This window comes from Ictalurus furcatus, chromosome 2 (genome assembly GCF_023375685.1).
Source record: "Ictalurus furcatus strain D&B chromosome 2, Billie_1.0, whole genome shotgun sequence".
Lineage (NCBI taxonomy): Eukaryota > Metazoa > Chordata > Actinopteri > Siluriformes > Ictaluridae > Ictalurus > Ictalurus furcatus.
The window spans coordinates 27,573,438-27,595,701 of NC_071256.1; the positions used below are offsets into that span (position 1 = coordinate 27,573,438).

At 40.6% G+C, this 22,264-nt stretch overlaps 1 protein-coding gene across 1 annotated transcript in view; it reads right to left on the reverse strand.

The window, feature by feature from the left end:
- sdk2a (sidekick cell adhesion molecule 2a) overlaps positions 1-17,029 on the reverse strand; it is a 166,608-nt gene extending 149,579 nt beyond the window's left edge. The window contains exon 1 of the mRNA XM_053612331.1: positions 16,836-17,029. Within this exon, the coding sequence (XP_053468306.1) occupies positions 16,836-16,917 (82 nt within the window). The 5' untranslated portion in view covers positions 16,918-17,029. The remainder of the gene's footprint in view (positions 1-16,835) is intronic.
- Between the last annotated feature and the right edge of the window lie 5,235 nt (positions 17,030-22,264).

Sequence of the window (22,264 nt, forward strand, 5' to 3'; positions counted from 1 at the left end):
AATACCATGATATCTTTACTTGTTATAGAGTATAAAAATGTAATGTTATTTTTAGATAAGGAAGGGAAATGCATTTTTCCCGTCTGTCTTGTTAAGCTTAGTTTAGCTAGCTTAAACTAGAATAAATGATGATACCCCGCTACATTCATTGAAATTAATTTACTTTTATTAAGTGACTGCGGCATAATAAGTGCTCCTTAGAGTAACATTATTAAATAAGCCCACTTCTATATGAAAGAGCTCAATCATAGCTTTATGGAAATTTCAGCCACTGCAGAAAATGTATTTCAACAAAACACATCAAAGAAGGAGATTTAGTAAACCCATAATCTGTAAATCAATCTGCTGTTCATTGGGGAAATTTGAGAAATTAAAGACCAAAACCTTTAGTTTTGTTTATATTGACTAAAGAGCTGTAGTATTTCATCAATTAAATTTACTCTAAATATAACAATAACTAAATGAATAAAATGTGACTAAAATTATTGACTATTTTCATCAAAAGGCTACATTTTTTAGAGATTCCACGATCCGATACCCAGGAGCACCATTGGGCTGATAACAGCTAAAAACTGTGGATTGAATATCAGGGGGCGGGGGGGGAATGAACGAATTCAATCCAATCCTCTAATAAATGGAAAAGATTGGAACTGAACCTGGAAAGATTTTTTTTTTGGAACTGTAAATGTTTACGTATAAAGAGAGACATTATATATACCCACTATATTTTCTGTTAGGTTTTATTATATTTATACTTTATACTTAATAATATTTTTTGGCCATGTAAATGAAGATGTTAAACTGAATTTAAAAAAACGCTGTGGTTCCCTTTCAAAGGGAACTCAACATTGCGTGAGCTTCACGCTGTGGGAAGCACCCTCACGCGTGTCCGGTACCTTAAGCTTGTGTAACATCATGCCTATTTATATGCCTGCCGTGATCAGGTGACGTGGCAATTAAATGCGTCACGTGATATAAAAATGGCACCTGTGAACCACGCCGTCAGCCTTATTATCTTCATCGAGACTGCATGTCAGTCGTTTGTGTAACACTCACAAAAAGACTCTTCATTTTCTCTCTAACTTTTCAAAAAAAGAAAGAAAAATCTCTTTACTCTTCTGTCCCTTTAAAAAAATGAGAGAGAAAAGTATGAGTGAGAGAAAATTCAGGAAGTGTGTCATGCCTTGCTCCGGTTTCATCATGGAGGGGGACAGACACACTTTCTGTGTGAAGTGTCTAGGGATGGAGCACACCAGGGCAGCCTCGAGAAGTCTACAATTAGGCAGCTCCGCTCGCGGCTCGCTCTCTTCTCGGCCGAAGGGAGTTTGGTTTCAGAGCCTCGTGAATCTCTTGGATCTCTTATGGATCTGGAAGACGAGCGTTGCTCTATCTCTTGCTCTGTCTTCCGGGTCTGGCTCTCCGCCGGATTTTGGAGCTTGTGTCGCGACTACTCCTTCCACTATGGAAAGCCAAAAAACAAGAAAAAAATCCTCTCTGACTCAGAGGAGCCAGAAGGGGATGCCAATGCACTAAAAACTGAGAACAGCTCTCAAGCATATAAAGAGTTGCTTTAAGTGATTACTGAGGCAGTTGGAAAACTAAATCTAGACTGGCCCAGGGAAGAGGAAGTGGTTCGTAGCAGGCTAGACGAGCACTTTTTCCCCAGTGAAAATAAATCTCCCTCACACCGCAGAAAACTCCCCTTTTTTCCAGAAGTGCAGGAGGAAATATCACGCTTCTGGGGAAAACCATACACCAGCCGTATTTATAACCCTGTGACGTCGGCTTATTCTGCCATCGTGGGGAATGAACGGCATGGCTTTTTAGCTATGCTATAGGTGGAGGAGGGCTTGCGATCTACCACTCTCCATCGATAGCAGGTAATTTAGAGGGGCCAGCTTTGCCATCCAAGCCATATAAGGCCACCTCGGTGTTGGTGGGCAAGGCCTATGCGGAAACGGGTCTCGCTTGTGGGTCACTGCATACAATGGCAGTGTTGCAGGCCTACCAAGGAGATTTGCTGAGTGAGCTCGACATACAGCGGCGTTCAACCAGTTCCTTCCTCGTCGTGTTAAGTTTGCCTGGGCATCCACGAGTGGAGCTGGGGTCAGTGCTAGTGCTAGGGAGGCACAGCAAGCAAGCAAGAGCGATGCCTCCCTCATGGACTGGGGCACGGTCTTAGACGGCCGTCCAGCTCATGGTCTCTGGTGCGACCCTCATCTGGAATGGCAAATAAATCACCTAGAAATGCGGGCCGTATTTCTAGCACTGAAATTCTTTCTTCCTCAATTGAGAAGTCACCATGCATTAGTTATGACAGACAACACAGCGGTGGTCTCATATATCAACCACCAGGGAGGGTTATGTGCATGCCCCCTGTTCAGGAAGGCACAACTAATTCTTCTCTAGGTGGAGGGAAAGTTGTTGTCAGTGAGTGCAATGTACATTCCGGGCAACATGTAGGGGCAGACATCCTGTCGAGACAGGGGCTGAGGCCCAGGGATTGGAGGCTCCATCCACAAGTGGTGGAGTCCATATGGCGGAGGTTCAGCCAAGCAGAAGTGGATGTGTTTGCCTCCAAGGAGTTCACCCTCACTCCCCCCACACCACTGGGGCTGGATGCCATGGTGCACATATGGTAGAGGTCACATCTGTACGCTTCCCCCTGATCACTCTGCTCCCACAAGTTCTAGCGAGAGTTTGGCAAGACTGTCTATGTCTTCTGCTAGTAGCACCTTATTGGCCAGCTCGAATATGATTTTCAGAGATAATATCCCTGCTGGACGGCACTCCTTGGGAGATTCCCATCCATGGGGATCTACTGTCTCAAGCCAGAGCTTTATCACCCTCGGCCGGAACTATGGAAACTGTGGGTCTGGCCCCTGAGTGGCACCAGCTCATAGATTCTGGTCTCATAACTGAGGTTGTAGAGACCATGTTGAACACTAGCGCACCTAGTACACAGTTGCACAGTAAATTGCGCAATAGCTACAGTCCTGGAGTTCTTACAAGGATGCTTCTCAGCAGGGTTGGCTCCTTCTACAATCAGGGTCCATGTGGCTGCCCTCCTCCGTTCCTCACATCGGAACAATAGAACTTGTACCTAATGTGTCCAGTAAGTACTTACTCTTACTCGCTGTACTTACGTCCACTGCTCTGGCCAGTGGCGTAAGTCGGAGCAGCTGCTGGTCTGCTTTGGCGGCTACAGTAGAAATGATGTGTCAAAGAAGTGCGTCTGTAATTGGATAGTGGAAGCAATCTCTAACGCTTATTCCACTTCCACTAGGGGAGTTGGCTCCTCTAGTACCCTTACAGGTTTTGTGTGCTGCAGCGTGGTGATCTACGCCACACACATTCATGGGTATTCTAGGTATTCTTGGGTATTCTCGTTCCCACAGTGTGAAGCTCACGCAACGGTGAGTTCCCTTTGAAAGGGAATACCTGGGTTAACCCTGTTCCCTGAGAAGGGAATAAGACGTTGCATAGCTTTGTCATACTGGGGCATGCTTGTGAATTGCGTCTTCGCTTCAGATAATAGAGGCTGGCGCGGTTCACAGGTGCCGTTTTTATATCACGCGACACACTTAACTGCCACGTCACCTGATCACAGCAGGCCTATCAATAGTCATGATGTTACACAAGCTTCAGATACCAGTCAGGCGTGAGGGCGCTTCCCACAGCGTGAAGCTCAGGCAACATCTCATCGTTGCATGCGTAACCCGGGCGTTTTGTGCAAGTCATGTTTTTTTTATGTGTCTTTTCATGTATTTTTAAAAAAGTGAAATGCTTCCAAAATATATTTAGAAACATAATTTTAAAGCTTAGTTGGTTTTAACGAAAAAAAATATAGAATGGGTATGGATATGAGATGATACACAAGGTTTTAGTATTTAGTATTTTAGAATTGTTATGGGAAAAGAAAAAGTGGCATCATGCCATCTCTACTTTTTTCTAATCTAATGTCTGAAAAGAGAAAAGAAGGTTTCAGATCTACTTTTAGGAGTATATATATATCCAATGTAAACATTTTCTATACTTGTCATCTTTTCCTCTCAATACTGCTCTATTCCAGAACCAAACAGAACAGCCCACTATGTGATGCAAACACCTGTGCTTCATTCCTAAATAGAGTGCATTGAAAGATATCGAAGAGAGTGAAGGAAAAATGTAGGCACGCACGAATTTATAAGGATTATTAAGATGATTAACACCAGATAGCTGTTTCTGAAACAAAGGACCATAGTGTTAAACATAAGCTAGGTTATGTTGACCGATAGTATCTCATTGCACTGTGAAAACTAATTATCTATAATTATACTTTACACAGCCTCCACTGACTTTTATTCTCCTCACACTTCCCTCTCTTAGCCTTCTGGCTGAACAATTATATTTTCCCTCTTGAATGCCCTATGGTGCAAACAGGCTGTGTTTAAGCTCTTCTGGCTGTTCAGACTGCAGTATTGTAAATGTGTTCTGATAGCCTTAAACTTTTAACAAGCTGAGCTCCCCTTTTCTACCCAAAACTGATTAACAATTGTATTCCTCCATTTTAAGATTCCACCTGTTAATGTGCTTTAAGCACTTATCCACTCAGCCAATTATGTGGCAGCAGCACAATGCAAAATTCATGCAGATACAGGTCAACAGCTTCAGGTAATGTTCACATCAAACAGAATGACTGAAAAATGTGATCTCACAGACTTTGACCGTTGCATGGATGTTGGTGCCATAAGGGATGTATTGAATATTTCAGAAACTGCTCATCTTCTGGGATTTTTATGCAAAACAAAATGGTGAGGAAAACAAAACACATCCAGTGAGCGGCAGTTGTGTGGGCAAAAGTTGATGAGAGATGAGAGTAGAATGGCCTCACTGGTTTGAGCTGCAAGAAAGGCTTTAGTAACTCAAATAACCACTTTTTACAACCATGGTGAGCAGAAAAGCATCTCAGGATACACCGCACATTGAACATTGAGGCAGAAGGGCTACAGCAACAAAGTGCCACATCGGGTCCGACTCCTGTCAACAAAGACCAGGCTACAATTGGCACAGGCTCACTAAAACTAGACAGTTAAAGATTGGAAAAAATGTTGCCTGGTCTGTTTCCAATCTTGAAACTGCCCAGTTTCAGTAAATTGGATGATTGCATGAATGTGCAAGTGTACAAGTATTCCTAATAATATAGAGCGTGAGTGTATATGAATATACATTAGACTGCAAATTGAATTCATGGAGGCACAGAGAGAAAGTAGGATGGACTGAAAGTGTTTGGGAACACTTCACATCCAAACTAAAAGAAAATATATGTAGCTGGAGCTTCACAACTTCATACCATCCATGCTGCAGCATTTAAACAGGAAGCATCCATTCACAGAGGCAAGGCACCAGACTCTGGTATTCGCAGGCAACCATTTTATTAACCTGTTATTAAATAACTAATTAGGTTGAAACTTTATAAAAGACCATTGATCAATGCTGCCATATGAAAAATTATAGACATAATTTTATAAAGTATTTACTTATGTAAATAAGCCATATTGTGCATTTATATTATAATAAACATTCCTTTAAAATAGAACTTTCTCTAGTGGAGTGAGTCCCCTCTCCACTGGCACTATAGGCTAGCTATATATATATATGTATATATATATATATATATATATATATATATATATATATATATATATATATCCTGAAAAAAACAGGATTTTCAATCATTTCTCACATTTCATATTCATAATCAAATTAGTATGGTTTAATATTATAATTTGAAATATGCATTATATTAATTTTAAATATGAATAATTAAGTTCAGCCTAATGAAAATTCCTTTCCACATAGAAAGGAAACTGACCCCCACTATATACACTGTGAACTGAATATCTTCTCATACTATGACATTTTCAAAAAATATATCAATTATAATAATAATACAGTTGATTTAGACTATATAATGATGCTTACTATGCGTTTACTTTTATACTTACTCTTTTTTATCAACAAATCACAAACCCTATTGGACAACTTTTTTATCTGATGAATCAGTTAGTCATGAGGATACTTGATAGAATACTCGATTACCAAATTCAGCCTTAGCATTCTCAGCTCTTTACTTTGTTCATCACCAGCATTAGCAGGCAAGTTTCCATGTAAACTGCTGCCTTATAATCTCTGATGTTTTTGGTCCAAAAATTTTAAGCAGTTTTTAATTCACTTTAAATCACTGTTTGAAATTGTTAACAATCTTGAGCGAAACAACAATTTAAATAACCCTAATCAGCAACTCAAGAGGAGTTACCCATTCAAAAAGTATATTTAGGTATACCATCTGACTCTTAAATTAGAGCTGTGTGTGTGTCTGTGTGTGTCAGCTTTCAGTCCTGAAACCCCGCAGGTCTGAAGCTTTGGGCCCTGACGTCAGGCTCTCGCTCAGATCATGGGATGCTGTACTGATTCGGGCTGACGGAAGCGTCCTTTCCCCTCAGCCATGACATCTTTGATATGTCTGGAATATTTTTTTCTCTCCTTCTACTTCTTCCCTTCCCTTCATATATCAGTGACCTTTGTATGCCATGGTTGTCCAAGTCAAAGTGCATCAGCCCGAGATATTGTCTTACAAGATGCTTCAGAAGAAAACAATAAAACTGTTTAGAGGAGGTGTGACCTTACCAGAGGGTAGAGTGTATAAGATAGGCTTCTTAGCCAGAGCGCTTTATACGCTGGTGGCAAATGTGATGTCCAGAATGGAATGGATGGCATGCTCCATCTCAATGACAGACTATGCTGAATGCTGATGTTCACACTCACAACTCTGACCAAAGAAATCACACTGAAAATACGAATTCAGCCAAGCACAAACCAGGACAGCACCGTTCAGTGCTCTACGATGCCGGGTTACTGCATGTACTTTGCAGACATTAATACATGCTTGACTGTTCGAAAACTGTTCAAAGGCCTGAATAAATTGTGCTCAACATGAGCACTGCTTCCAGGGTAATTACATGTGAGACAGTTAGAGGTTCATGTCAGAATTTCCCTCAGTATGTTCTGGGTACTCGTGTCTAAAACGGTGGACTTTTTAACCATTACCATCCTTCAAAAATGATCATTCATTACACTGAGTCATTCTTAAAGCGCAACTATTATGGTTTTGAAATGTGTCTAATTTTGTTTTAAAGGTCTCCTACAATAGATTTACATGCATATCATTAAGGCCAAAAAACGCTTTAATGTGCACATAATTTAAACTGCAGCATTACCTTTTTTCCCCCCGTGCCACAAACGACTCGTTAAATGATTCGTTCTAAAGGATTCATTCTAAACTCCTCCTTTCAGAGAGCATACTCTGCTCTGATTGGTCAGATGTCCCAGTATGTTGAGATTGGTCTACCGCTGTCAGTGAGCAGCCAATGAAGACCAGAGGCGGGGCTTTTTGTTACAAACCTGTAGATTAGTACAGGAAGTAAGGCTCTAATTACTAACGACTCGTTTCAGCTGTTCAGAATCGTTTCCTTTTTTTTGGGAGTCAATAACTCCATTTGTCGTGCACTTTGTTTTTGAAACTTCTATATAAAACTACATGAAATATAATATTTGAAAGGTAATATTTGAAAAACCATAATAGGTGCACTTTAATGCTATGGTAATGTGATGTTTAAGGATTGTGGCTTATAATAAGTGTGTCTTATTGCTTACTAACTACATAAAGGAATTCTGAGCATTATAACAAAGATACATTTTTGTATCACTTCCAAATACAGTTTAAAAATAGTTTAAGTTAGGAGACTGAATGCTTAAATGTTGTGTATTAAGTTTAGTTTTCTGGATTACTTCAAAAAACAAAAGCTTCTTCAGTGCATTTTTGACCTTTCTATATAAGTGTATACATTTTGAAACTGATTTCTGGTTATTCGCTGCATTAGTTCTCTTGGGTTCAAGTAAGTGACAAACCTGAGCTCTGAAGCAGTGCAATCAATAAAATGATTTATATTATAAAGTCGCCCAGCAGTTATTAACAGTGCCAGAGGTTTGCTGCTGAATCCAATAAACTGAGATACAGTAGCTGTGGCAGTAGATATTAAAAAAGAGTTCTCCTCTGAACTCCGTCCCTCACTGACCAGAATTGATTTAAATGGCAGACATGGTGAATTTAGCTCATGTGGCAGCCAACTCTGGATGCGTTTCATGTCCCACTTGCAACGTCATCATGTTAAAGCCTGCCAGGCAATTGCATGCACCTGGGTAGCGCTCAGACGAAATTTGCGGTAGTTAAGCATTCCGAGCATATTTTCACATCTGTTTAAACACATCAAAGCAATATTATTGGATTCTACTTTTGTGCTTTGAAATGAAAATAAATAGCCAAACATATCTGTCAAGGATCTCTTTTATTCCTGTCAGGCTTCTTTGCTCTGAGAGGTGCAAATTGCCACACACCACAGTTAGCACGTTTAACCTCCCAGTCTATCAAAACTCCACAAGCTACTATTAAATCATTCAGGGCACAAGCCTATGCCACATAGGAATTAACGTTTTTTAAGATTTATACCTCACTGTCATAACAATGGACCTAATTAACTGCTACTAATCTAAAAGTCTAGCGAAGCTGTTAATTTTACAAGGCATTCATAGTCATGGCCTTGGGGGGGGAAGTCCATGCAGACTAAAGTCTCTTCTCTCAACTGCTCCGGTGTTTGAGCTCATCAACAGCAGCCTGAGCGGATGAGGACCCAATATATTTCCTGACTCACAGACAGGAAATCAAACATTTCTGAGATGTTTGATTTGCATGAACAAAATATCACCATCGACCTGGAATTTCCTGAAATGCCAAATAACGAAGTCACATAGCACATGGACTCTACGAATAAAGACTGCAGGAATGAAGAGATTAGAGGTGAATCACTGACATATACACAGCCTGATTGGCAAGGCATTCACACACATATATTACTACTGAGGCCAGTGACATACACACATTTCCTTGTGTAGACATACAGACCCACTGAAGGAGACCACCCCGATACTTTGATTTCTTCCAGGCCATGCCTCATCAGATTTACCATGCAAGGAAGGAAGTTTATTTTGAGGAACTGCAAGTGAGTGACAAAGATCTAGTTATAGATGCATTACTACAGGGTATTGTGGTACAGGCAAAGAGGGGAAAAAAAGGAAAGCAGGGAACATAATGAGAAGACAAATGGTAGCATCATCCAACCATCCAATCCTCCCTGGCTTCTAGCCACACCAATAGGAAGTGTGTTGCATTTGTGCTAATCAATAGCGAGCAGTAAGCTGTATGATGCATCCAGAGGCTCTAAGCCAGGCCGGGGTCTCAACTACCTGCCAAAACCGAGGGAAGATGGGTGAACTGGATGAGGACAAATGCCGAGAGCAGCAGTGACAAATGCCCACAGCCACAAAGAGCAGGCAGGGAATCCACAAGAGCCCTTCCATCATTTACCCTTCCCGATGTCAAGACAGAGGAGAGGGAGGTTTCTGCATAGACCTCGCTATGGTCCAGGAACTGTGGGCTCACAGCATGTTCAGAGGGACTCAGATGATTTTTCCCCCCTTGAAAGTGGGAACAGACCTCGGGGGGGATCTTGGTGTCCTGTTCATTTGCCCTCATAATGTACTAGTGCCCTCTTGGTCAGCATGTATAATAATTGTTTTTTATATTGAACCATATTGAACAAATATGCGCAGAGACGTGACTGCCGATGTGAGGACCTACAACCAGGGTCTCAACCCTACTGTGTCATTGTCCAAGCTTTGGCCATGCACAACTGACTCAACCCTGCAACGGGATTACAGCTAGAATAGGTTCGACTTCATCAGTCTTGGGCAACGCTTCTTGTGTAGTACCTGATGCATCATCCCAGCATTAGGCACCACTGTTGAGAATTTGTTGTGTTCTTTTCTGAATTGTTTATTTGCTAAATCAATTTTAATATAAAAGCATTAACAGTTTTAATATGACTATCCATGTAAAATACTCAATCCAGACTTGCCAACTGGCTACAAGCCTACTCACAAGCAAATTATCATTAACAGTACGCTAATTAACATTAACTCATTTGTTATGCAAGGCAACTTGGCTGGCTTTCTTGCGTTAAAACAGAAAGAATAATGGCTTTCAGCAGACTATAAACAAGGCCCATGTTACGTACAGTGTGAATGATCATGAAAAGAATATTGGGAATGATGTGTGTTTTGTTGTAGGGATGGGAAAAATAAATGATTCGTCCGTGATCTTTCTTAATTGTTTGTGCACTGATGCAACAAAAAAATGTCAAAATGATACTTTTACTTAGGATCAAGAATGTTTTATTTTTAATGAAAATATGAACTGTGTCAAAGATCTCAAAATAATCCAAAATAAACATTATGACAGGGTTATCAAATTTCTTCAACGATTCAGTATTTTTTTTACTTGCATTGAAATTGCATTTTAACATTAATTAGCCCGTCGTTTTTTTACTGCCATAAACGACAGCAACGTCAACAACAGTAGCGTTATACACAAGTTATACACAAACAAAAGTTAGGTCACAATATGTCATACTTTTATCATAAATGTTAATGCTTTGTGCTCATTTTATGTATTCACCCACAACAACATCTTCCTGTCACCAAAATTTAGTTACTTTTTTTTGTTGTTGAATACAGACAAAAATGGACATTCTTTTGCATTGTTTATGATTTTGAAATAAAAAAAAGGAGTCTTTTCAGTCATAATTTTTCTTGATTAACATTTTGTCGAATAGAATCGAATCGTGAAGCCAGTATCGTGAATCGAATTGAATCATGAGTGTATCGTTACAGCCCTAGAAATCTGAGTGACCTCCATTCTGATAGTTCTAATGGAAATACACTGTTGCACAAAAAGTGTGTTGAAATAAAAAGCACTGCATAGTTTTACTAGAAAACATGTAATTCAGAATATAGAAGAGAAAAAAAAACATCAAGAAGCATGTACTAAGAAGCAGTAAAATTTGGTTAGGCTGAGGCCTGGTAGTGAGCTCAGGATGCCCTATTTATGCTTAAGACCATTCTGTCCAAAATTGTCTCTGCACAGACTTGCTTGAAAGGAACTACCACTAATGAAAGCAACAGTTCAGAATAAAGAGTGTCATGACCAAATCCATGCCATAGTTAGTGACACAGAACTGCACCATGTCCTACTGATGTGTTTTCCAGTAAGAACCAGGTTGTATGGTGGGTAAATTTATCCATTTTAATTGGCTATACCTGGATGAAATCCATACCTCCTGCTGAACATGGGGGAACACAACTATATGAGTGGAGCTGAGTGCATTCTTTTATATATTCCTTTGTACAAAAATGGGTGCTTTTTTATTTTACACATGTGAAATAAAGGGGGAAAAAAAATCAACAACCAAACTCTGTTTCCCTCCCTCCCGCCCTCTTTTTCAATCTCTGTCAGTGGTTATATCACTACGTCTCTTTTGCCTGTGCCTTTTTTTTTGCTACTTTATTCACAAGACAAGAATAAGCTCACAGTATCCCAAGGGAGGGAGACTGAATGAGAGAGGAGCTGTAGCAGGCTTTGTTTCTCATTGCAGTTTTCTTTGAGCTGATGTGCTCTGTTCTTTAAATGTTTACACTGAAAAGCCCAGGGGCTGAAACAAGCCTGCATGCACTGAGCAAATGACACAGTCACAATTCCACCATATTTCCATATTTCCTTCTTCGGTACAGTTGAGCCATCCCAAGGTAGTCCTAACCATCCCAAGCTCTGTATGAATCAGTGAACAAGGTCTGTTCCTAGGAAACAGGCTGGTTTGACTGCTTGGCGTTGGCTGAGCATCTACCCCTAACCATGTGAGGACACACCCAACAATCTCACTGTCTTTCTCTTCTTAATATTTCACTTCACTGCATACAATTCACCAACCCACTCATTTTAAACTCTATTTACAGTTTGGCAACAATGTACAAATTATACCCTGCTGGTTATATTGTAATTTGCCATGACTTCCCCCAAAGCAAGTTCACATGTAGAACATTTATTAAGCGTATTACACCCTAGGGGTTTTCTGCTTCCACTGTCAGTAAACAACCCAACACGGAAAGAAAACTCACTTTACGGCTTTGATTTAAATGAGCCCTGAAGTAGTGGGTTTTCTGTGGAATTATTGGTACCCCCTCCATCAAGTATTTAATCTAGAAGTACATACCATCACTCTTCCTTCGTTTTCTATTCTTCCTACTTCTTTTTTTTTTTTGTCCTTTCTTCATTTCTTTTCCACCTTATCAGATTATATCAAATGAATCATTTTACTCACATATCCGGAATGGTTTTGATCACATCAAGACGTAAAGGACTTTAATACGCTATCTATTTCACAAAGGGGAATTTTATGAACTGGGTTGCGAAAGAACTGACTAAATCCGCATAGAAAATGGGCAAATTTGAGCCGGCAGCCGTTGTAAACAGTGAAATAATGGAATGGGTTTTTTCACAGCATGGCAGTACAGAAGCTCCGTGGGCAGAGAATCAGATCTCTTTGGGGGTGACATTACATGGCATCGTGTCATGGCCTTGGTGCTAGACATGGCGCATTCTGCCCCACATCCACACTGACAGTCATACCCCTGCAGCTCATGCCAATTACCGGGCAGGGCCTTGTGTGCCAAGGCCTAAAGTCCAAACTAATCTGATTACACTCCCATTCTGAACCACAAACACAGTTTTGCCGCTCGAGTGAGTCGGTTAAAAGGCCTCCTGAAGCGTGCACATGCAGAGGCGACATTCCCTCTCCTATCAGACTGCTATCGATCCTCTGGCAAATTAACCAGGAGCCAAAACAAAGAAGAGCATTTGACATTCCATCTACACAGCAGTATATGCGGGTCACCGGGGTACATGATTTCCTGCTGATTTCACTATTCTCCTGACCAACCTCTGCACCCTGACTGGATGAATGAACGGTGCAAGACGGTGCAAGACTGTGGCAGTAGACATGGTTCAGCAGGGCACCGGCTGGCGAGTCACAGCTAGAATCAGGCTTCATCCAGATTCACCCCGGACTTTGGAGCAGTTGGAAACAGATGGGGGTTTTTTTTTTAAAGTCACTAGGCATCTGTTCCCATTCGAAAACCTAGCCTTGGAGACATGTAATTAAATAAGTGTCACGCAGAATGCTGATAAATATGCCACAAAAAAATGTGTGTGTGCGTGCATAATTATGGCATGGCAATGGGAGTACCATATCCCTCCTTGCTCATTACAACATTTACGGGACATCAAACCCAGACCTTGTGGGGAACAAGCAGAAAGAGTGGGAATCTCTAAGGTCTAAACTCTAAGTAAAATCTGAGTAAATCCTAAACTTGTGTTATTCTGACCTTTTTATGCACAAACTAATGTGTGCTGACGACTTGACGTATATGCATGTGCCTTTTTTTTATTTTACTTGCGTGTGCTTGCATTTGTAGAGGATCTTAAATGAACAACGGAATAGAATGCCTGTAATCATGTCAGGATTAGAGTATTTCAAATGAATGACTTTTCTGAGCAATGCTGGATTATCACAAGATTTCACAATATAATCACAAGATTTAATGATTGTGAAATGTCAGAAAGCTGTCGCTTGAATTTTCCGTCTTGGACTCGCAGAATGTCAATGCTGAAACCATGATTTCTTCCAAACACATGGTTATGCACACCCAGACTCACACAAGTATATTAGACTAAACCGCGAAAATGTACTCAGAGATCCTCACCACCACTTGACCTCTTCGTGATTTTTCTTGCACAAGGTGAAAATCGTGACATCAGAGGTTTATTTTCTTAAGCCATCTAAGTGAATATAAAATAAGCTGGCATGTGTGCCACTGTTGGAGCAGGTTCCTGCGCGGACTTTGTCAGGTTTCCCCATTTGAATTAAAGCACGGCAAACTGTTAATGCAGCAGGAGAATTGTGTTTGTCTCTCGGTACAGGAAAAAAAAACAGACAAACACAAGACACCTCTGCTTCTCCAGGGACCCGTTCAGCTTTCACGCTCCCCTAATTTATGCAACCCTCTGAGCTCCAGACGCTCTGTGAGGATGACTGAGCCCATTCTATTTACCACAGCGAGGCAGTGGCATGGAGGCTCATTAGCGAGCAGGCCCAGAATAAATACTCCAGCTTTGTGAGAGGAGAGAGAGAGAGGGCATGAAACAGAGTAAGCTGGTGGCTCTGATACCACCTTCTGTGAAGGATCATGCCACTTTCTGGCTCTGCTCCTGGTGGGCACCCTCTCCTAAGAGGAGCCCCAAGTTACCTGTGCAGTCTCACACCTCCAAGGAGCACCAAGTGGATTCCCATAATTGCTTATCAGCACACAGTGGCAGTGAGAACATTTTCACTCTCTGGTCATTGACTGACTGGAGGGTGGTGGCCTTTTAATCTCTAGTTCCTGCTCCCTTAAAGCCATTCAAGGACATTGAAGACAAGGTCAAGGTTTAAATCAATAAGGAAAAAAACCAAGAGATTCTAAACAAACTCTGAGTAGTGATTTTCTAGCCTACGCAACCAGAGCAGGAAGCTAATAAGTGGCCTTGCCACTGTGCCATGCATAATCAGGTATGTCTGAGTAATTCTCCTTTAAGGCTGGCAGCGTTTGGATAATAGTGTGACTTGTTCAAAGACAGACGAAGCTGAAGGATTATGCTGCTTTCAGCAAAGGGGTGCTTAAAGTATTGTGATTATCAAATGTACAATACCAGATCCGAGCCACTTTGCAGTTAATGAATCACCGAGACATGTACTTTGAGGTCCGTCGAACAAAATGGATCACTGGACTGTATATCAACCATCTGCCTCAGGACAGCTGGATGATTTTTACAGCAACTAAGGGACCCCACTGACAAAGCAAAACATGTCGAAAGGTCAAATCTCCCCAAGACCAAAATGGAAAGTCATTTGATTTGCTGAAAAATGGCAATCACTGCCATTTCTGATCCAAAAACATGACAGCAGCTTAATCTTCAGAGGTCAACCTGCTGCTTTACTGGCACATGAATGGCAACCGTCTCACACAACGACCTGAAGAATGAGAAAACGCTTTGCAGTGATTCAACCAGCAGTATGGTGTAAATGGGCCATTTGAGCATGTTACAGCTATGATTCAGAAAGCTCCAGGAAGCTTGGACAGTATTGCTAGACTGTGTGGTTACTAGCTCGATTGGGCTATTTGTAATCACAGTGAGGTATAATTTAAATATATACATACAGTATATTCATTCAGTGGCCACAGTATTGGGTACATACACATATCTGCTGTTTTATCAAGGAACCATTTTTGTTACTTTGTAGGTATATAAATATCGAAGGATGCCCGTCTTTTGCATTAGGCAATTCATCACCCCCTCTACTTTATCTATCAGTAGTGATGGGAAGTTCTGATCATTTTACTGACTCAGATCTTTGAATCTCGTTCTGCAAAATGAACGAATCTTTTTTCGAGTCATTTCGTTCATTTCAGCTGAATATAATTAAAATGTTACATGTTGAATTCCCCAGCACATCTAGTACTTACGCCAAAAATAAACTATAGGCTAACACAGCCAAGGCTGAATTATGAGAAAGAGAAATGATTAATTAATAGTTTAGAATTAGGTCTTCAGGCGATACAGTCTGTTAGTTCACCTCACCTCGCCTCCCGATCCGAGTCGTTCTTTCATTTTTCACGTCACATTCGTCACGTCTGTTCCACGGAAACCGAAATGATTAGTTCACGTCTTGACTCTTCGGGTTCGAATCGTTCGTTCATCCTGTGACCGCCCCGTAGGCTGACTCCCGTGGGGCTGTGACATGATGAATGAACGACTCGAACCCGAAGACTCGAGACGTGAACTAGTCATTTCTGTTTCCTGTACAGAAGCCATGTGGATGTTGCAGCACATGTGCGAGCAAAAATGAACGAATCACTCTCTGAGACAACTCATTACTAAAGATTCGTTCAAAATGAACGAACCGTTCATGAACGACACATCACGATCCATCAGTGGAAAAAGCCCTCCATACTGACACGGTAGTGTGTGTAAGAACTGGTAAGAACGTATAAGGAATAAGTGGGGTTTTGAACACTTGCTGGCCACTTTAATAAACAAACCTACCTTGTTGGTCCATGTTGTAGACATTTAGTTTATTTATCCTTGTACAGTTTGTCTTAAGCGTTATCTGACCACTCACTACTGTGTCACTGCTGTGCTGAGAATGGTCCACCGCTCAAATCAAATCTGCTCACTAGTGGTCCTGTGGTGGTCTTTCCACTGATGGACAGAGGAGAGCTGGGCTGACAAATTATACATAGCAACAGATGGACCAGAGTCAGTAATTTCCTACAAAGTGCACCTTAACGTCCAGGAAGTGCAGCTACAAGGCAGGAGAATCAAATAAAGTGGCCAGTCTACAAGTGCATTTTCTCTCCATGAAGCCATATTTACAAAAAAAATATTTTGTGTTAAAAACGAGCTGGATTTAGGTCACATGACCACTGTTTAAAAGTAAAGAAGGGAATCTGACCTCTATGTCCATGAAGAAGACTCCACAACCCGTTATGTGTGTGTGTGTGTGCGCGCGCGCGTGTGTGTGTGTGTCATATTCGAAACAAAACACACCTTTATTTGACAGTCTTGACAGGTTTGTATGTTAAAAATGCTAATGTCGCTGACAGCATCCCAGCCCACTGAGGCGACTCTTAACGAGGATGGAGCGAATGCTTTTTAAATAAATAAACAAACAAACAAATAAATAAATAAATAAAAAGAGTGTCCAAACTCGAAGTCGTTTCCAAATTGAAAACACCCGCGTCCTTACCTTGAGCATGTGTGAGGTGAAAAACGGAAAACAGCAGAATCCAGCCGGTCCCCCGCTTCAGGGTGAACAAACAGCCGGACATTTTCCTCAGAGTCTCTGAGAGAGAGAGAGAAAGAGAGAGAGAGAGAGAGAGAGAGAGGACGTGTTGCTCGGAAGTCAGTACCACTTTTTCCCTGCGCGCGCGCTCGGAGAGATTGCGGTGCGTCACGCGCGCTCAGTCTGTCTGAATGAATGTTAATAAACCCGAATAAGGCTGGTTGAAGAATTAGACGGACTGCACAGTAACGCGTCTGCTCGTTAGTATCCCGGGTTCCGTTAAAAAGTTGCTGGAAAAGAGTTCAATCTGTCGACTCCACACAAACCAGCGAGCAGACAGACTGCCTCAGTGTAAAGCCGCCTTCGGTCAAGTTGTGTCGCGCGCGAGATTCCATTCCAGTCCGCGAGGGAGAGATGGCGGTGTAGAATCAGCGAGCCGCGCAAACAACTGGAGGAAAAACAAGGGCGATCCCGTTCGCTTTGGCATATGTATTCCCCCCCACCCTCAGCGTTCGCCTTGCACCCTGAGCTCAGCTCAGCCACGAGTAATTGTACGGGTGCGGGTGAATGAGTGAGGCAGCCGGCGCTGGAATAGGATCGCCACCGTGCGGCGCGTGGCCGAAGTGCGTGACCCTCACCTTGAGGACTGCACATTCACGCTTTAGCGCAGAGGTGTGTTTTCCCAGCTCGAGCAGATTAAATATATTGGCTGTCTGGGATGCCTGGGGAGTGCTGAAGACATTAAGAAGCACTGCCTTAGTGTAGTCTACTTAGTGCTAAATGTGCATTACTTTTTGGTTGTTGTTGTTTTGTTTTAAACAAAGCACACACGTTTCTACACGTGTACCATTTATGACAGCTCCAAGTCATTAGAGTCATTTCAGCAGGTAGCCACTCTGGAAAAAAGAAAAGAAAAAAAAAACCTTACCACACCAATTGCCACTCCAACTCTGACTTAGATGTCTGAAAGGACTATGAAATTCATACAGGCTCAGGCCTATTGAAGCTAAGTGAATATAATCATCAATGTAAGGTATAGTTATTTTGACCACCTCCCTCAGAAAGCCAATGCATTAATGTCACTATGTGGCCATTTATTTTATATCAAGGAACAAATCAAGTATTCTGCAAACATACTTTTCCCAATAAACATAATTAGGTGCTGCCACCTCTCTTGCCCCCGTTGCTTAGAAATACGAACATGAAACTGCATCATTATCCATACCCCTTTATTTTCATTCCTCATTCTTTTCCTTTGTAGTTCTTTATTTAATAGCTCTTCAGTTTTTAATTTGGCTGATCTGCTAATTAAGTGCAAATATCAGTTGATAGTTTGATGCACTATAGCTTGCTTCACACTCGTTTTGTGCTAAACACATCAGCACAAGCAAAGAGATTTGTTAGCAAACTACCTAGCTAAGAAGACTGTCTTCAGTCTTTATTCCTACCAACGTGACCAGTTTTTGGTTGTTGGCTTTTTTTTTTAATGTTAGCATAAAAAAATGTAACTGAAACTAACTAACTAGCATAATTTTTTGCATCTAGCTAATAACCTACACTCTTAGAATAACAGTCCGTAGGGGATTTCACATTGTTTTTTTGTGTGTGTGATTGTTGCGGCCAAAGACGCTTGATTATGATAATCATGATAATGATATTTTTTTTTCTCAAAATTTGCACTGCAATTTGAGTTTTTTTGTGCTTGTTTTGCAGAAAAGTACTTGGCTAATGAGACCTTTTATCTGTACTCATGTTCGACACACATGAATTGAAGAGGGCTTTGGATGAATGCTCATTCTGATGACATCGCATGACACGTCTTGGACCATACCAATGGAAATTTTTCAGCAATTTTGAAAAATTATAATAATCCTGCGACCATTGCAGAGTTGTTTTGCACAGTTTCCTCGAGTTTGCGCTCATTTCTGCGACTGCAAAATCGCTAAATCCTGGAGGGACTGGAAAAAGGGTTCTTCGATGGTTCTTCAAAAGGTACTTTGTATAGTTAAGGTTTTTAGTTTCCTTAAAATCTTCAAGTTTGGGTTCCTTAAAAGTTCTAAGGGTTCCAGATTGAACCTTTTTAAAGTATAAACCAAAAGATAATGAACAAACAATGGCTATGAAGAAAGCAAGAACAATAACTGATTTGATGGTGAATGTCTTTTTGACTGAGGAACTATGATGCATTTTCAGTTGAAACATAAGACCTTTATCCTTTTGGAGCTCAGTCTTTATACTCTCACAAATAAAAAAAAAAATGGTTCCATCAAACACCCTGAAAGGTTTTTTGTTTGGTTTATTCTGGGTGGTAGAGGGCTTAAATGTTCCATGTACCAGTGTTTCCATGTGCCAGTTTCCATTTAAAGCTAAAATCATCCGAACAGTGTATGAGTGACCCCATCTTTCTTAGAGGGTGCATGCCACTTGAGACTAATGTCTGTCCTAAAATGTAGCCTAATTGTGCTCCAAGTGTACTTTATTTAGGTCAATTCCTTAAAGATTTAAGCTAGCCATAGGGCAGTGTTTCCCATTGCAGTTCTCAGAGACATCATACAGCATTTATATTTAATCAATTTAATCTGTTCCAGCTTCTACACACCTGAGCCAGGTAATTAAAGCTGGAGAATACTGACCTTGCTCCAGTAAGTTAGGAGATGGAACACAAGAAAAACTCTGGACTGCCTGGAGGTCCCTGAGGACTGCTACAAGGTTGCTTACACAAAAGTGCATACAGTAGTATTTTTCAATAACTGTCCTTTGTATCACTTGCCTTAAAAGAAATGGAAGGCAGTCTTAGAGCACACAGTCTGCTCACAGTAATGTACATTGTGGCCTCATACTTTAAAACTAGTCTATATGATTTAGGCTTAATTTAAAAGCATGAAATGTTCGTCTTCTATTTGAAGCTTCTAAGTAAGCGTTATCTAAATTTAACTTGAAAATCTGTTAATCCAGTAAATTGAATTTCACTAGAGTAACGCACTTCTTTAGAAGATGTGTGATACCAAAAAGGAAACATTAAAATGTAACAGAGCAAGGTAGATTTTGTCAGTGGAGGGACAGAGAGTTTTGAATTCTTCCCCCGGCAATATTAGTAACTCCCTCTCAGAAACTCACAGACTCAGTTCCTGCTTTGATCCTGAGAGCTCAAATCTGGTTTTGAATTCTGAATAGCTTGATTACCAGGCATAGTCACGACTCATATATCTGTGCCACTGTGCGGGTCACATTCAAAAAGTAGGCTGAATCAGGCAAAGACGTTGGAAAAATAAAAAAGATCATAATTATCCTCCTCATACTTGGGAAAATAGGAGTTTTGTTGATAGTGGCAGTGATGAGTCATGGTCATCATTCTGATCAAGATTACAAGAGAACACAAAGGCATCAGTAATGTGTATAGCATCTTCAGCTTCTGGATAGCAACACTATAATTCTAAATGATGAAAGGCTTAGATTTAGGGTGTACCAAAGAGGATTTCCAACAACATTTTGAATAAGAATGAGTATCATAAAGCAAATTGTTTGTTCCACCCCCAATAGCACTAACATCTGTTCCTGTCTGGGGAAGAAAACACAACCAATACGAGTGCTACTGTATTAAAACAAAACCTATGGTTTGTATATGGTTCTATGAGGTATGAGGGTGTGGTTTAAATAGATAATGCCCATTTGAGGCAGTACTTCAGATGGTTCTGTTGGTTGAAACCAGTGGCATTGTGTCCCTGCCCTGGTTTCCTCAAGGAGATGCCTATCTGGTAATGAGGCAATATGTTGCTGGCGGAGGTCTATGCCATGTGTGTGCGCCTGCAGAGTGCCCCACTCTGTCATGCTCGCCTCTCTTCTTGGCAGCATCTAAAATTGCATACCTCTAAGTAATATTACAACATACTTCAGAGAAATGAGTGCCCAAAACCATACGGTTCATTAAATAGCATAAGAGGAAAAAATGGACACTTTCTATTATACAGTGGATATAAAAAGTCTGCACCTACCCCTACTAAAATTGTAGGTTTCTGGGATGTAAAAAAAAAAAAAAAAAAAAAGAAGAAGAAGAAAGAAAGAAAGAAAAAAAAAAACAAGATGACCCTTGTCAGATATTTTTCTACATTCATAAAGTGATGTGATATATAGTCTATAGTTTTAAAAAACTATAGGCTTTTCTATGTATTTCCAGAAGTAAAGTTTTAACATTTTGAATTCTGGTTCCTCTCAAAAGTGAAAAGAGAGAAAATTGCATTTAATGTTTTCATTACATCTCCACTGAAAGATGACCTGCTGCCCTCTTCAGTTATAACCTGATCTACTTATAGAAAAAGAAAAAAAACATTGCTGCAAAATGTTAAATCATTAACATCAATCTCTGTCTCATCAATTGAGGTAGAAGTTACAGCATTTAAACAGCTCTTCACTCGACTGACCTCTGTTCATCCTAACATTTAGTGGGGAAATAATCAATGATTAATTCATTCAGTTCTGTTCTGTTTGCTAAATTCTTGCTTTTGGAGACCATCACACAAATGTGGCACTATAGTATGTCTAAAAAGTATTACTGCTATGTAGCCTGGTAGAAAAGTACAGTATAATTAGTACAAATAAGAGTGTAGTGCACCACTACAGCATTGTAGCTCCTCACTCATGATGATCTGAAGTGTGCTGGGTGCCAAGACTCATGATATAGTGATGACGAGGTGCTCATATTGGGAAGCCATTCCTGAGTCTAAGCCTGAGTCTCCGATGCAAAGGAAATGGTGTATCTGTCCATATTTAACCATCTCCTGCTGCCTACAACACAAAGCAGGAAGAGCAAAGCTTCGTGTTGTGGTTCACTGTAGAGCAGCCTCATGATTAACCTCATGCATTTCAGATCTTGATACATTATTTATTGTTCTGTTTTCTAATCAGGCTGGTTTTCAGTACTGGAATGAGTTTGTAGTGCTTTAGTGATTCCTGATTTAGGTGGCAATTTTGTGATGATCCATTAAATTTACTTGTTCCTGATGCAGACAAGAATGTCACACATTTTATTTGATATTTAAGAGAGGCCCGCTTACTGTTTTACATTCCATATTGAGCTCAGCCCGGTATAGATATATCATACATAAAGGGCTTTACCTAGCCTCGTTCCATGTCAGGCAGAGGTTCGGAAATGACAATCATCCAACAGAAAGACTACACCTTCCATTTTATTAGCTAATGAAACAACTCGGATGAATACAAATCAACCCAGATATCTATATGAACAGCCTATATGCTAGTTGTTTAGTCAATTCCATCTCAATTTCCTGCCTATCAAGCTGTAACACTGTTATTTGGCCTTGAGAAAACCAAGCCACAATTTCTGCTTGCCATTAAAATGAACCAGACCAAATGGAATAGCCCAAAGGCATAATGGA